This window comes from Rhagoletis pomonella, unplaced genomic scaffold (assembly GCF_013731165.1).
Source record: "Rhagoletis pomonella isolate Grant_MI unplaced genomic scaffold, Rhpom_1.0 Rhpom_scaffold_00007, whole genome shotgun sequence".
Classification (NCBI taxonomy): Eukaryota; Metazoa; Arthropoda; class Insecta; order Diptera; family Tephritidae; genus Rhagoletis; species Rhagoletis pomonella.
In genome coordinates this window covers 63,152,827-63,166,824 of record NW_023458561.1, presented here as the reverse complement: position 1 = coordinate 63,166,824, position 13,998 = coordinate 63,152,827, and the positions used below count along the sequence as shown (strand labels likewise).

The following is a 13,998-nucleotide window of genomic DNA, read 5'->3' as shown; positions in this document are numbered from 1 at the left end:
TGGATGGTCTTTTAACCTTTGCCGTACGTCAGTGGGCTGTAACCTGAGAGTGCTCCCTCCATCTTACGAGCTCTGTGATGTATCCCTTGAAAGAACCAGAAAAAGGTTAATGGCCATGTAGAACGGCTTAAGGCTGGCATTTCGCGAGAGCTTCATCGCTTTCGTTGCTTTTACCTCCGATTTATGTTAACCAGACATCGAACAACCGGCCCTCAAAGTGCGCAAATTTAAACAAATTTTTTCACCACAATCTAACCTTGTTACTACTTCCGTTCTACGTGCGCCTGGTTAACACTAACTACAGGTTAAACATCGTTTATCGACTCTCTGTTATATGCTATGGAGTCGGTAAAGTCGATAACGATGTTTAAACTGCAGTTAGTGCTAACCAGATACTGTGTAACTGGCCATAAGGCTCTTAATGGTGTCTGGTTGTCAGACATTAAGTTTATTGGTCTAAATAAGACAGTCGCAGTGCTGATATCATCAAGTGTACGAGACTTGGGATCATTCGCTGATCATTGTGATTAATGCTTTGCAAGCGTTCCTTCCCGGAATTATAACCTTTTAGGGATTAATCAAGGATAACTTCGTAAGCATTGCGTATGACATTTATAGATGGTTTTAAGAAACTCAGAGGGCCTCTGAAGTCTCCACTTTTCATGCAACTTAGATTCAGCAGTTCAGTACGGCATTCCGGGAAGTATCTTTCTCAATGAGTATGGCTAGAGGCGTTATACCTCTGCTGATTCCAAGCTTCTCTGTTGGACATGATTCCTATAATCGCCACATAGACTAGAGCGCGGAGCTTTCCCAGATGGATTCCGGAGCTTACTTGTTTAGCTTTTGGCCACCAGTCCAGTTCTCTGATAATAATCGGTTCAATTTTGGAAATATTCTACAATAAGTCTATGAAAAGCATAAAATGCTTTTGTGCCTATCTTGATAACCATTGCGAGTTCCTGTTGTGTATTCTATCCAGTGTAACCTTGTGAGAATTCTATCTCCGCCGCTCTCAATTTAAGTTTTGTTAGGTTGCCTTGTTTCTTATGATGCACTTTGTTGGGTTTATTGACAACCCCAACACATAATTCTAGGGTTAGATTCAGTGCTGCCTATAGCCTGGAGTATATGTATGGTCTCCTCATGTCAGTCTACAATGTAGAGGACAAAGTCATCTGCATAGCTAAATTCATTATACTCATTGTCTTTCAGTGCCTTGAGGATACCCACGACTGGCCGTCGCAATTACGGAGTCTGCGCAATATAACAGTAGACAAGGGTTTACGGTTTGCAGGATTTAATCCAAAGTCGTTCCCGTACGCCAAAAATTCTGTAACTGGGAACACTCTCGTGAGAGTAACTGAGCAACTGTTCTCAGAATGAAGTTTCAAGATTTAGTACGGAGTTTTTCTTCGGGAAAATTCAGGAAATTTGTCAAACGATAGGCAGGGTTGCAATTGTATACAAAAACAGAGCGCGGTGAAAGCAAAGAACTTAATATTTGTTAAAAAATCAGCAGCTATTATTAATTGTATAGATTTAATAGTTATTTAGTGATCTTCCAGCCAAATCAGTGTTGTACTAATGACAAGTGAACAAACCAAATGGCGTTATTGCTGGATAGAGTGCATTTTGCGTTCCCGTATACTTCTGCATGTGTTCTCCTGTTACTCTCACTTAAGAGAGTAAAATTGTAGTTTGACAGTTCCACAGGTTTTATTCCGAAGAATACTGGAACAAACTAACCATTCCTTTGTTGACCAGATTTACTGCTAGACTGGTCCTTCATATTAAAACCTCTTTGCATAGATAAAAGAGGTTAGTTACATCAACTAAATAATTAATTTTTTTTTCAATACAAGATTTGTAACCGGAGTATTTTCTCAGTTTGCTTCATACGTATTTTAAAACCGAAATTAACGAACTATTGTACAAATGAATATATGTATTTACATAAAAAATTGGCTGCACAGTAGTGTCATTTCATTTTCTATGGCACACTTCATACGTCATTCGAACGTGCTGCCCCACAGCATGAGCTTAGTAAGCGGAATCAAGCGTTGGGAAATGTTGCGTGTAAATCGGCAGACACGCACCTAGCGTTGAACGCATTGTTGCGGAAAATTATAAGCATTTAGTAACGAAAGCTTGGAGAAAAACAAACATTAAAGTGAACTGTGGCAAATTATCGACAAACGAGCTGACAAATGAAGGCTTATGGAGTAGAGGAGTCGACAAAGTGCAGAGGTGAGTGAACAACAATGGGTAAACAAACAATACTAACTATGTACAATAAGCGAACAAAACAAAAGTACAAGGTAAATAAAGAGAATGCAAACAAAAATACGAATAGTGGACGAATGTTGAAAATAAAAACAAAAACAATGTCAGTCAGTGTGTGCTAGAAGATTGTAATTAAAGACATGGTGCGCTGTAAGCAATTTCGTAATCGATGCGATACTGCCAGCCAGTGCATGAATGTAACGTTGAAAACAGTGTTGCCAACTGAACGTCACCGATAGCAATAGTGTTCAATTAAAATGCAAACCATGCCAGCATAGAAAACGTGTCACTATATCCGCAGTTATCGAAATTGGTGGCCTTTCTTTGTTTTTATACTTCATTTTAATTATAAGTTTCACTTTTATTTGTAGAGTGCATCCGATTTTTTTGTGAATTAAATATTTGACCGTGAAAGCGAATTGATGAAAGTATACATATATTTACTATATACATATGTACGTATGTAATGGTCGAAAAGAAAACTTGAGGGTAATATGCACTGTACATATCGGAAGTTTTTGCTGGGTTAAAGTCCCACATTTACGGTTTTAGGGTTAGGATTTCGATGTCTCAAGAAAGTTGTTCAAAATGAATTCTAATGGAGTATAATTAAACACTAATTAGTCGCACCTAATTTCATAAGGTTATAATATCCGTAAGGTCTTCAATCGAGCTAAAAGGACCTGTGAATGGTAAACGTAAATGAATATTCTCACTGAATACAATAAGAGATGGGAAATGATAAAAATAAACCCATGAACCCAAGGCATACTAATGAATAACTCCCGAAAATCTGCAAGGCAAGAACCTTACTAGCCGAAGTGTGCTTTTCTGGTTTCTTATCACCGAGCACAACTCTAATCATCTACCCGTACTAAATTTCAGATTGGCATTCTGATTGGTGTTCTGTATCTAAGCCTGTCAAAGTCCTGGGGCGGATGATATATTTCCACCTCATCTTCTACTCTTTCTAATGCCCCTATTCAGATGATGCTATAGCTGATATGGAAAAATTCATATCCAGCCATATAAGAGACAGATTTCTTATAATAAATCTTTGGTATGCAAGTCAATATACTTATCTATCGGTTGAACTCTCAACCTCATAACCTGCCTGTACGAAAGGTACTTAAACAGAAACGGCGCTACATGAAATAGAGTCCCACCCGCAAGATCACTACACATCAAAGAATATACAGAAGGTGCCTTTAACAACAGCATGCCTGACGCGATAACGGCAGCGCTGACGGGCCTGGGCATCGACTCGTGCTTGGTTGCGCTTGTAAACCATATGCTTCGATGCAGGGTGGTTCGGGCGGAGCTGGCGGGGGTTTCATTGACAAGGTTCGTAGAAAGGGACACCCCGCATGGGTCGCAACGGTAAACACACTGATGTGTGGCATGGAAGGAGGTGACTGTAAGGTTATCACGTATGCGGATGATTTTGCACTAACATGTGTTAAATTTCCACAGACACAATGTGACATTATGCAGGTAAAACTGAAGGAAGTCGAGAGTTGGGCAAAATATAATGGGTTAGGTGTAAACCCAAGCAAAACAGAACTTGTACTGTTCACAAGAAAGTGTAAAATCCCCCCATAACACTAAGGCTGGCATAGACCACTCTAAAACTAAGTGAATCCGCGAAATATATGGGAGTAGTCCTAGATAAAAAATTACGCTGGATTCAAAACACCGAAGAACGGGTGCGGAAGACCACCGTTGCCCTATATAGCTGTAGGAGAGCAATTGGCCAAAAATAGGGTTTAACTCCGAATGTAGTGCACTGGATATACACCATCGTGCTTAGACCAATACTTCTCTACGGGGTGGTAGTATGGTGGATAGTATTAGAGAAGAAAGTAAACAGTATTAAATTACAAAAAGTGGAAGAAAAACTCTGATCTGCATTAGTGGTGCTCTCCGCACATACCCAGGCAATACGCTGCGAATGCAGCCGTAAGACTACAGGAGTTTAGAAGCTCGAAGGCGGCTCGATGTGGTCACATTTCAATTCTTATCAACCGAAAACTACCGAGCACAACAGACTACTGTGTACCAATGTGCACTTTTACTAAAGGTTATAGCATAACTTTACCTACCAGAGAATCATGGATCGAAGGAGTTTCGAGATCTGAAGATGGCATAAGGTTCTACACGGACGGCTCCAAACTAGAAAACAGGGAATGAGAAGGAAGACGAGCTTGCAAGGGGGGGTACTCCCTCTCCACTTTCACCAGCCTGGAAGAGGATGGGTATGCCACTCGCTTCCTGCAAGTTCTTACTAAGGGAACACTTCCTTGAAGAAGCAGCCACCAGATGGGAACGCACTGAAAACTGTAATTCAACGAAGCTTACATGGCCGAAATGGAATATACGGAGATCGAGAGAAATTTTCACTCTCAATAGCGATATGTCACTGGCCATTGGCCTGCTCACAGGACATATCCTGATAGGAAGACATGCAGAACACCTCGGAGTTAGTCCCAATGACTACTTACTGCAGTAGCTGCCATGACAAAGAAGAGCCTCCTGATTGCGCTTTGCATATGTTACTCTTTTATATTGTATACTTTTAAGCCCTACTGCTTTTCGTTTAGAGAATTTTAGCGACGAAAATTTAGCGTGCCGAAAGTCCAGGGTGTTCGAGTATATGGAACTAAGATCAATATTAAATTTCGCCAATTTGATCGTTTAATTTGGATTAGGGGCGGCGTTTTTAGTTACACTTTCAGACAACCAGGCGTCTATCCCGATCTTCTCCAGTGATCAATGCCCTGTCCGCTTTAACCTCTTTTAGTATTATTCAAGCTTTAGCCGCGAGAAATATGGCAATACAGAAGGAACCTGGTTTTTCTGTGGACATCTAACTGGCCATTAAAGATTATTTATAAACACCGAATCGGTGTGACCACAAAGTCAGTTTGAATCTTCTTGATAATTGTCCGGTCTTGGCCTAGGTTAGGTTATAGTGGTAGATCCCACGAGATACTCACTTAGGCCATAACTAGATTGTCCACTAGCCTACCAAAGATTCTTCTTCTTCTTCTTTGGCTCTGTAACCGCCACAGCGATCTTGGCCGAGTTCAACAAAGCACACCAGTCGCTTCTCTTCTATGCCAACTGACACAAATTGGATATGCCAAGTGAAGCCATGGCTTTTTATTGCAGTGGAGGCCTTCCTTTGCTAAAAAAAAGTGTCCATCCTAAATTCATACGAAAAAGTATCACTTCGAATTCGACTGGATCAAAACGGTTTGATTTTCCATTGTCTTCAATCAATTTGATGCGCATACGTTGTGAAAAAAACAGAAACAGCAATTACTCCTGTTCCACGTAACAACTTATCTGACAGTAAAGCTAATTGTCAGCTGTTAGCAGACAGTATTGTGCGATTCTACAAAAAGTTTGTCATTGTTTGAAAAAAAAACGTAAAATAACAATATTAATCAATATGAACCACTTACAAATTCCAAATTTGTATGGAAGCACTTGGTGAATCATTATTTTGGTGGTTGCAGACTTTAATACATATGTATGTACATTAGGCTGCATCACCAAAAAAAAAGCTGCGGTTTTTCCACCGGAATTATAATGGTTATTATATTTTATGACTTCCGCCAAAATATTTTGGAAAACTATCAAGATTTGTGTGAGCTAGACCGACTTAAACATACATCCGAAAATCTCATTATTTTGATTCCGTATATAAAATTTTGAATCATTTGTATGCAGACTTTTAAGCCTAAAATCTTCTATTATCTGAGATGTCTTTCTAGAAAAAAATATTTTTAAAAACTAATTTTATTTATACAAAACTAGATTTTTGGAGGTATTTACAAATCGGTACAGCTCACGTAAATCTTAATATTTGTTCGAAATATATTGTCCGGCAGTACCGCTTTACTTGTATGGAGAGTGATGCACCCTAATGTACATATGTGTAGGTAAAAACTTACATTAGACCAGAGCATATGTTAAAATCGATGCAGGAAACTTAATCTGAGCATATTTCCGGAAACCAATTATTTTCGACACCCAATAAAACCTGCTAAATAGGTAGTTTGTAATAAGTTTGTATTTAAAAATATATATAAATAATATACCGTTGTTAAGATATTGAAATGTCTTCATATCTTATAGCCATGAAGCTCTTAATTGCAAACAGTAGTTTGAAATTGTTCTCATCAAGAAAAATTCCATGATATGTAACATTTCCTAACATTTACCTTCACAATGGCTTAAATAATACCCGTAAAAGCCGGCTGTCAAATGGAAAAGTTACTGAAGAAATTTAAATTAAATTTTTCAGAATGCTTGGTAAATAATTAGGGGTCTTCATACCGAGCTTGGTAGCCGGTAACTCTTCTTTATATTTCTGAAATACATTCATAGTAGCTGCACAAAATATTTTTGAAAAATTTAATTTTTGGTGATACGGTCTAATGTGCATTTACTGTGAATAAGTATGGGTATTTTCGAATGCTAATTGAAATCTAATCAGCGAACGTTCGAACTGAATATTTAACTGATAAGGTACTCTTGACGACGCCAAAATTTAGTAATTTGTTGTGTCATGCCGGAGGAATTGGAATTTTTGCCTACGTATAAACATTTGATAGGTACAGTTGTCTCCACTTAATTGGACAAGTGAATTTGACAATTTTTTTTTTTATTTAATAATCCGGGGAAACCAGTAAACTTTGGTCTTTTTAATTAAACAGCTAATTCGTAACCGGTTGCTCTTTTAGGTACATAGAGAAACCACTTAAGCGGGACAAAATTAAGCGGAGGCTACTGTAATAGTAAGCTGGGATGTACAGTGCGAAAAAATCTTAAATCAAGAAGGCTTAATATTCCATAATAACCACTTGAGATTTGATTAAAATACATTAATTTGATTAAGATAAGGCAAAGAGAAAAAACTTACCCCATTTCCAATTTGTCCATTATTACGATTGATATCTGTGCCATTGGTTGGGCTTCTGGCGATGCCGTTTGCTCTTCTCAAACTCATTTTGATCGCTTCAACAGCGCTATGATCGATTTTATTTTGATTAATTGCCTGTTTCGGCTCCTCACTGCCGTAGAATGGCTCCACGGTACGCAAAGAAAACGATTGTGAGAGTAGAGTAGTTGATGAATCGTTACGCTTTTTTCTACCGAATAGAGGTGATTTTTTCTTGCTGAGTGCTCCTAAAGCCGCTGCGTCCTCCTGCACTGAGGTATGCTCAACGATCGGTGATAGGTGATCGTCGTTAGTCGCCAATTTCTCCTTTTCCACCTCCACCAGTGTGGTATTGGTCGTAGATGTAGAAATTATATCACTTTGAAAGCGATCGAAACCAAATGATGACACTTTTTTAGTACAATTCACGCATGCGCAGAGTGGTGTGGTAGTTTTCGAGTAGCTAAAACCTAAACTCTCGTCGTTTATTTCCGGTGGTTTGTAAGGAGCCACTGGCGGCAGCTGAGTCGGTCGGTAAGGTGATGAGTTTGCAGACGTAACACCGTTATCAAGGCAAATGCAATCGGTGAATTGAATCGCTGTAGATCGTGGATGAACCGCTACACTGCGAATGATCGCGCTTGCCATGCAACAAAACTGGTTGAGATGTGAATGCGCTCGCAGCTGTTGAGCGAGTGCGTGGGTGTGCGAGCCCAAAATACACTGTAAGTGGGGACGGCAACGAGTGGCGATTTATTTGCACGTGTTAATGCGCACGCAACAGCACAGCAAAGATTGAGCGGGTTACTGATCTTTGGACGGCAGTTATAATCTTCTTACTGTTGATTCACAGTTTGTTTTGATTTTTTTTTGTCCTTTTGTTACTTTTGCTTTCATTAAAATATATATCGCTAGCTTAGAGTGAAAAGTTGCTAAGTCCACTTTTTATGAATACTCATATTTTTATATAGGACACAAGAGAAATTAAAAAGGTATGTATACGAAATCTTTAAAAAAAGATCGAATCCTTTTTATTCGTATAGAGCTTTGGAGCTTTAAACACACAAAATGTTGTATTCAATTTTTGTTCGAAATACTTAAAGAAAATTACTATAAGAAGTTTTTCTTCTCCTGTAAAATTTGTAAAAATGGACTTAGCAACTTTTCACTCTAAGCTAGCGATATGTAATTTCATACCTGAAGTTACTTGGCTACACTTTTTACCACATTGAGAAGTTTTTAATATCAACAATGCGAATTTTGTATTTTTTAATATTTATAATTTTACTAATTATCAGAAATGTTGTTGTTTCAGTGCAATGCGCTAGCAAATTAATCAATTACCCATGCTCTCAAGGTCAAAGCACTTTGTTATCTGTCTTCTGCTGCTTGCTATCACAAATTGTTCACAATACTCGCCATAAATGGCTCCTGTAGCATCAAACATATATACATACATACATATGTAGCTCCCAATTGCATATTGCTATTTGCGTTAATGGTTCTCTTAAAATGTGCTTAAGAATCTGTAATTTCTGGAAAAAATTTATATTTTTTTTTTAATAGCAAAGCGATTGCGATATCAAAACTTTTAATGATACTTGGGCACTCATCACCGATTTATTTCTTTTCAACAAAAAGCAAATCACATGAATACATATGTATGTATATATGTACATTATGGTGCATCACGCTTACAAAAAAAAAATCTGTACTGTTTTTCCATCGGAATTATATAATATATTTTAAGACCTACGCCAAAATATTTTTGAAAAATGTTAATATTTACGTGGGCTGGATCCATTTGAAAACAAATCACAAACGTTTTTTATAAATAAAATTAGTATTTGGAAATATATTTCTAAAAAAAGTACCAAACTACTTAACTTGAAGGAAAATTTTGAGATCGTTTCGCATACACCACGGTCGTAAAACCTATGGTGACTTTTTATTGCAGTAGCCTAGGTTTTAAGAATTGACTTAGTGATGATGAGACCACCACTCGCCAGTGATCAACGCCGTTGGAGGGTATGATTCTTAATTTTACCCTGCTTAACTTAACTCAAAAACAGATAGCCAAGCACTACTTGCTAACCGTTAAGAGGGTTCTAGAAAAATAGAAGTACATAATATCATCGCGAGACATAGCAAGGCTTTTAGCTTAAATACCGCTGACCAAACTGAAGGGATGGCAGCAATAGGGTTATGCGTTTGGAAAAAGGAAATGAGGAAGGCCAAAGAGAGTCATGATGTTGCTATAAGAATGCAAAGAAGCTCCTTAGTTCTTATCGCCTTTTGTTTTCCACTGGATCTTCATAGCAGTTGTCAGGCCGTTACTGGAAGCACTGCGCCCAACCAACCAACCAACAAGGTATCTAAAACTAATTTGCCAATTGGTCTACTTACAGGCCTCTAACTGGTGCTTGCAGGGGTGAGAGGTGCAATATTAGAAAAAGTAAAAGTTTTGGAAAAATGTATAATCATTCTAAAAACTTACACTAAGCCAGAAGAGAAAAAATCATTTTCACATAAATTGCTGTTGAAATCGGCAGTAAGTGTTGTTTTCTGGAGTATGTTTCGAAATTTATCTGGCCTTCAAAGGCATTTTTTAATAAAATCAGATAAATTTTACAATCCTCTTAACTCTGCTTAGCTTAATAGTTGTAAATTTTGGTAATTCTGCTGATGATTTCCCTGAGTGTAGCTTTATTTTATATTTACTGTGTGAGACGTATGTATCATTATCCTAAATGTCCCAAGGTGCTAGGACCCATGCGAGGCTAATTTTAATTGGTCAGAAGTTGGGGTCAATTTTCTCGATAACCTTCGACTAGTGAAGTAGAGGAAGTGGTCGAAATTTCAGGCTTGCTAAATTTAAAACACTTCAGTCTGGAAAACGCTTGTGTGGTCCGGTAAGCAAAATGATAGCTTCAAACCAGTAGTAATCTGTGGCTTGGAAGTTTTGTTAAAGACATAAGGTGGGTCTAGATGTTAGGTAAAGGCAGCACTCTTCTATTACCGGAGGGTCTATTTAGCATGGCATTGTGCGTGAATGACCATTCTTTCCAGTGCCCTAAAGCAATTTTATTGCACAGCTAGGATCATAAAAAAGTACCTATGTGATTGCACTCGTTACGTCAACAACAACTGACCTCTAAATTTCACTGAGATTTTTAACGACGCAATCCTAGTAAGAGCTGACCACAAGACCGTCGGTCCGGGGGAAATACGGATCGGACTAAAGCTGTATGCATACATTTCTTAGCTTCAATCCTCTTCTATTGCTTAGCATTATTTTAGCTGTGAGTCGTTATATCTTCCACCAAAGCTATCGTTAATGCTTAACACACAATTTTCAATTAGAGATTCAGCCAATCAAGTCAATTGTTTTATAGTTTGGGCCAAATTCAGAGTGCGTAGTAAACTCAGAATCGGCAGTTAACTACAGATTTGTGTACTAAAAATGTCGTTTAAAGTTATTCTGCGTTAACTACGCACTGTGGATTGGGCCCTTAATCTTTCAAACGTCTTTTACTTTGCCTATGGCTTACAAAGCAAAAAATTGTTATTGATTCCTTTCACTAAACACGTTCACCTTTTGGCTTGCCTTTATTCCAAAAATAAACGTAGTAAAAAAACTGAAGAACTATGTTGAAAACAGTTGTCTGCAGCATAAGAATATCTCTTAACTCTTATATTTTATTTGAAGTTAGAACCTTGTTTTAAGTGAAGTTGGCTATAGTTTTCGGTATGTATGTTTATATGTATATTTGAATTTTCGAGAATAAGTATGTACTTCAGTGTCGCCAAATGCTGATAATCTGAATCTTTCATGAAGACCAACTTCCACAGAGTTTACTGAACCGCTATGCATGTGGATATAGATATGTATATGCATAACTACGTACATATATGCATATGCTTTCCTTGTTTTTGTAGGCTATGCAGAAGCTCATAAAACATCAGCATAAAATAACACAAACAAAAAAAAAACGAGAAATGTACGGCACCAGTTATTGGATAAAAATAAATATTTGGAAATAAGAGTAAAAAATAAAAAATAAAATAAAATAAATGTGCAAAATTTTAGAGACAGCAGAAATTATGCAAAACTGGTTCAGAATACTTCAATAAAAACAAACATAAAAGGCGGAAAGCAAAACAAACGATTAAAGCAGGCGAAAAAAAAAGAATAAAATAGACCACCTCCCCAGCTACCGTCAGAAGAGAGACATTGTTAACGAAGTGTTATGTACAAGTGGTTGAGAAGTAACTGCAAAGGCAACAACAACAATCGCTATTAAATTGCTCACGGTGGCTTTTCAATCGCCATTTTGGCATTTAAAAAATAGTCACCCACAAAAAATTGCGAAGAAAAAATTTTAACGTTTAAGCGCTCAAGAACAATGCCAAGTACACTTCTAGTTAGTTACACACAAAAACAAATAAATATATGTATGTACATACATATGTATGAATTTCGATACTAACCGGCTTGTTTTTTTTCAATCTTATTTTCGCCACTTTTTGCTTTTAATTACACACACTTCGTATCCTTTGACGCTACACAATACAGTTATCTATAATATATTTCACACAAATAACAACAAAGTTAATTTATTTTCCGTTTTGTCTGCACAAATCTTATAATTTAACGTACATTTATTAAAAACAATGCCCAGCAAATAAATTATATACATATAGTCTTGAAATGTCCGGACATTTGAAAAATATTGAACCGAAAATTGCACAGCTGCGCCCACGTCCAGCCGCAGTTGTCTCACTTCGCTTACTAATTCGGCAACGTTACAGCGGCGCTGCGACAATGCGTCCATGTCCAATTCGAGTGGAACCATACATACATTTCCATACAATGTACACATATGCATATGTACCTTGTAGCAGTATCCAACGTCGAATTGCGCCAAACACAATAGAGCAAGCAACGACCGGCGGCCGGCGGCCGGCTATACACCACAGTGGTAATGAGAGAGAGCATTCGGTCGACTGGGTGGGTAGTGCGCCAGCGCCAACAGCGGGGCTTGATAACGAATATATGTATATAGAAAGAAGTACATACATATGTATGTAGTATAATAATAGTAACTTCGCTAGCTATGCTGTATCACAAGCGACCTCCTCGACCGAGTGCGAAGAGCAACTGCTTGACTGGGTATGACCCAGGTGGAAATTTAACTGAAATTCCTTATAACTGTAACTTGCATATTAGGGTGGCCAAAAGGCTTTTTCCCAGCCTCCCTCTGAAACTGAAGAATATCGAAAATAAGGAAACGCGCATTCTCTTATTTTGAAATCGATTAAAATTTAGCCGTGCCACCAGGGCTCTGAAGTTTTTTTATTATTTACATGGGGAAAATAAAGGTTTTTGTAAACGTCTAAAGTAAATATTTTCGATCGAATATTTTCGATATTCTTTAGCATTGGGGGATGGGAACAGAAAATTTCCGAAATGTCGATTTTTCTGTGCATTTTTGGACCACCCTAATGTACGTACTGCATATATACATGCATATATCGTCTTCGCGGATTTGCAATCTGTTTTTCACGAGTTGCCGCATTGGTTAGCAGTGCGCGCTACCATTCCGCAGGGGCTGGATTCAAAATATTTTTCTAATAGCGGTCGCCCCTCGGCAGGCAATGGCAAACCTCCCAGTGTATTTCTGCCATGAAAAACAGCTTTTCACAAAAATATTACAATCGCCGTTCGGAGTCGGCGTAAAACTGTAGGTCCCTCCTCTTTGTGTGACAACATCAAGGCGCACGCCACAAATCGGAGGAGAACCTCAGCCAAGCACTAACATACTATTTGTAAGCGCCAAACTTTAAGTGTTCCAGTTTTACCATCAACAGCCAATCCAACTGAATTTAACCTTAATTTTTAGGCTAGAACTCGGAAGGATTCTCCGATCTAAAAGTCTGCTCTGCTATATACGAATGGTAGGCACATGCGGATCTTAAAAACTGCTGATTTGTTAAATAGTTCACGCCACGGAGAAGTTGGTAAATAAGTGGACAAAAAAGGAGCCACTGCGTAGACCGGTACGGGGGGCCGAGAGGCACATAGACAAAGGCATAGACAAGGATATAGACAAAGACAAAGATAAAGGCAGGAATAAAAACAAAGGCAAAGACGCAGTCAAAGCCAACGACAACGTCTAAGAGAAATATAACAAGTAATCTCTAAGCAAAAAACAAAACCGACTTCAATTCTTATATAAAAATTTAATACTTATTATCGTTAATTTCTTCATGATCCAATGATGCGATTTAAACCAAATTAGTATGGGACCACCTGAGAGGTAACACCTTTCCTTTAAAAAAAGAACGGTTGCAAAAGTTATGCGATGACATATATTAAAAAAAATATATATATTCCGACGAATTGATAACCTTCTCATTTTTGTGAAGTCGGTTAAAAATACATACATACAGATATTAAGGAGAAGATGGAAATGACAGTCAAGGTTAATATATATTATAATGGAGCTTAAGATGAATATGAAGACGAAGATGAAGATGAAGGAAAACGATTATATACGAAGATGAAGCCCAGGGTGAGGTTAAGATGGAAATGAAGGTGAGAATTGTGATGAAGATGAAGAGGAAGGAGAAGGGAAAGTGACAAATGAAGGTAAAGATACAGGTATTATAGATAAAAATACAGTTAGAGATAAAGATGAATGTAAAAATAAGGGCAAAGATAAATAAAGAGATAAGAATTTAGATGGAGATTAAGACCCAAA

The 13,998-nt window shown here is 37.8% G+C and overlaps 1 protein-coding gene across 1 annotated transcript; it reads right to left on the bottom strand.

The window, feature by feature from the left end:
* Positions 1 to 6,283: 6,283 nt before the first annotated feature.
* On the bottom strand, positions 6,284 to 12,021 carry LOC118743944. Its single transcript, XM_036476707.1, has 3 exons — positions 11,726 to 12,021; positions 7,217 to 8,124; positions 6,284 to 6,334 (listed from the first exon to the last, which is right to left on the bottom strand). The coding sequence occupies exons 2-3, from the start codon at positions 7,880 to 7,882 to the stop codon at positions 6,284 to 6,286; spliced, it is 717 nt and encodes a 238-aa protein (XP_036332600.1). The 5' UTR covers positions 7,883 to 8,124; positions 11,726 to 12,021.
* Between the last annotated feature and the right edge of the window lie 1,977 nt (positions 12,022 to 13,998).

Bases quoted from the DNA above. Each gene is read 5' to 3' on its own strand.
- LOC118743944 (XM_036476707.1), bottom strand. From the start codon at position 7,882: ATGGCAAGCGCGATCATTCGCAGTGTAGCGGTTCATCCACGATCTACA. The intron at 6,335-7,216 runs GTAAGTTTTTTC...CCTATTTAGCAG, and splicing joins ATGGACAAATTGGAAATGGG to GTTTTATTGGGTGTCGAAAA.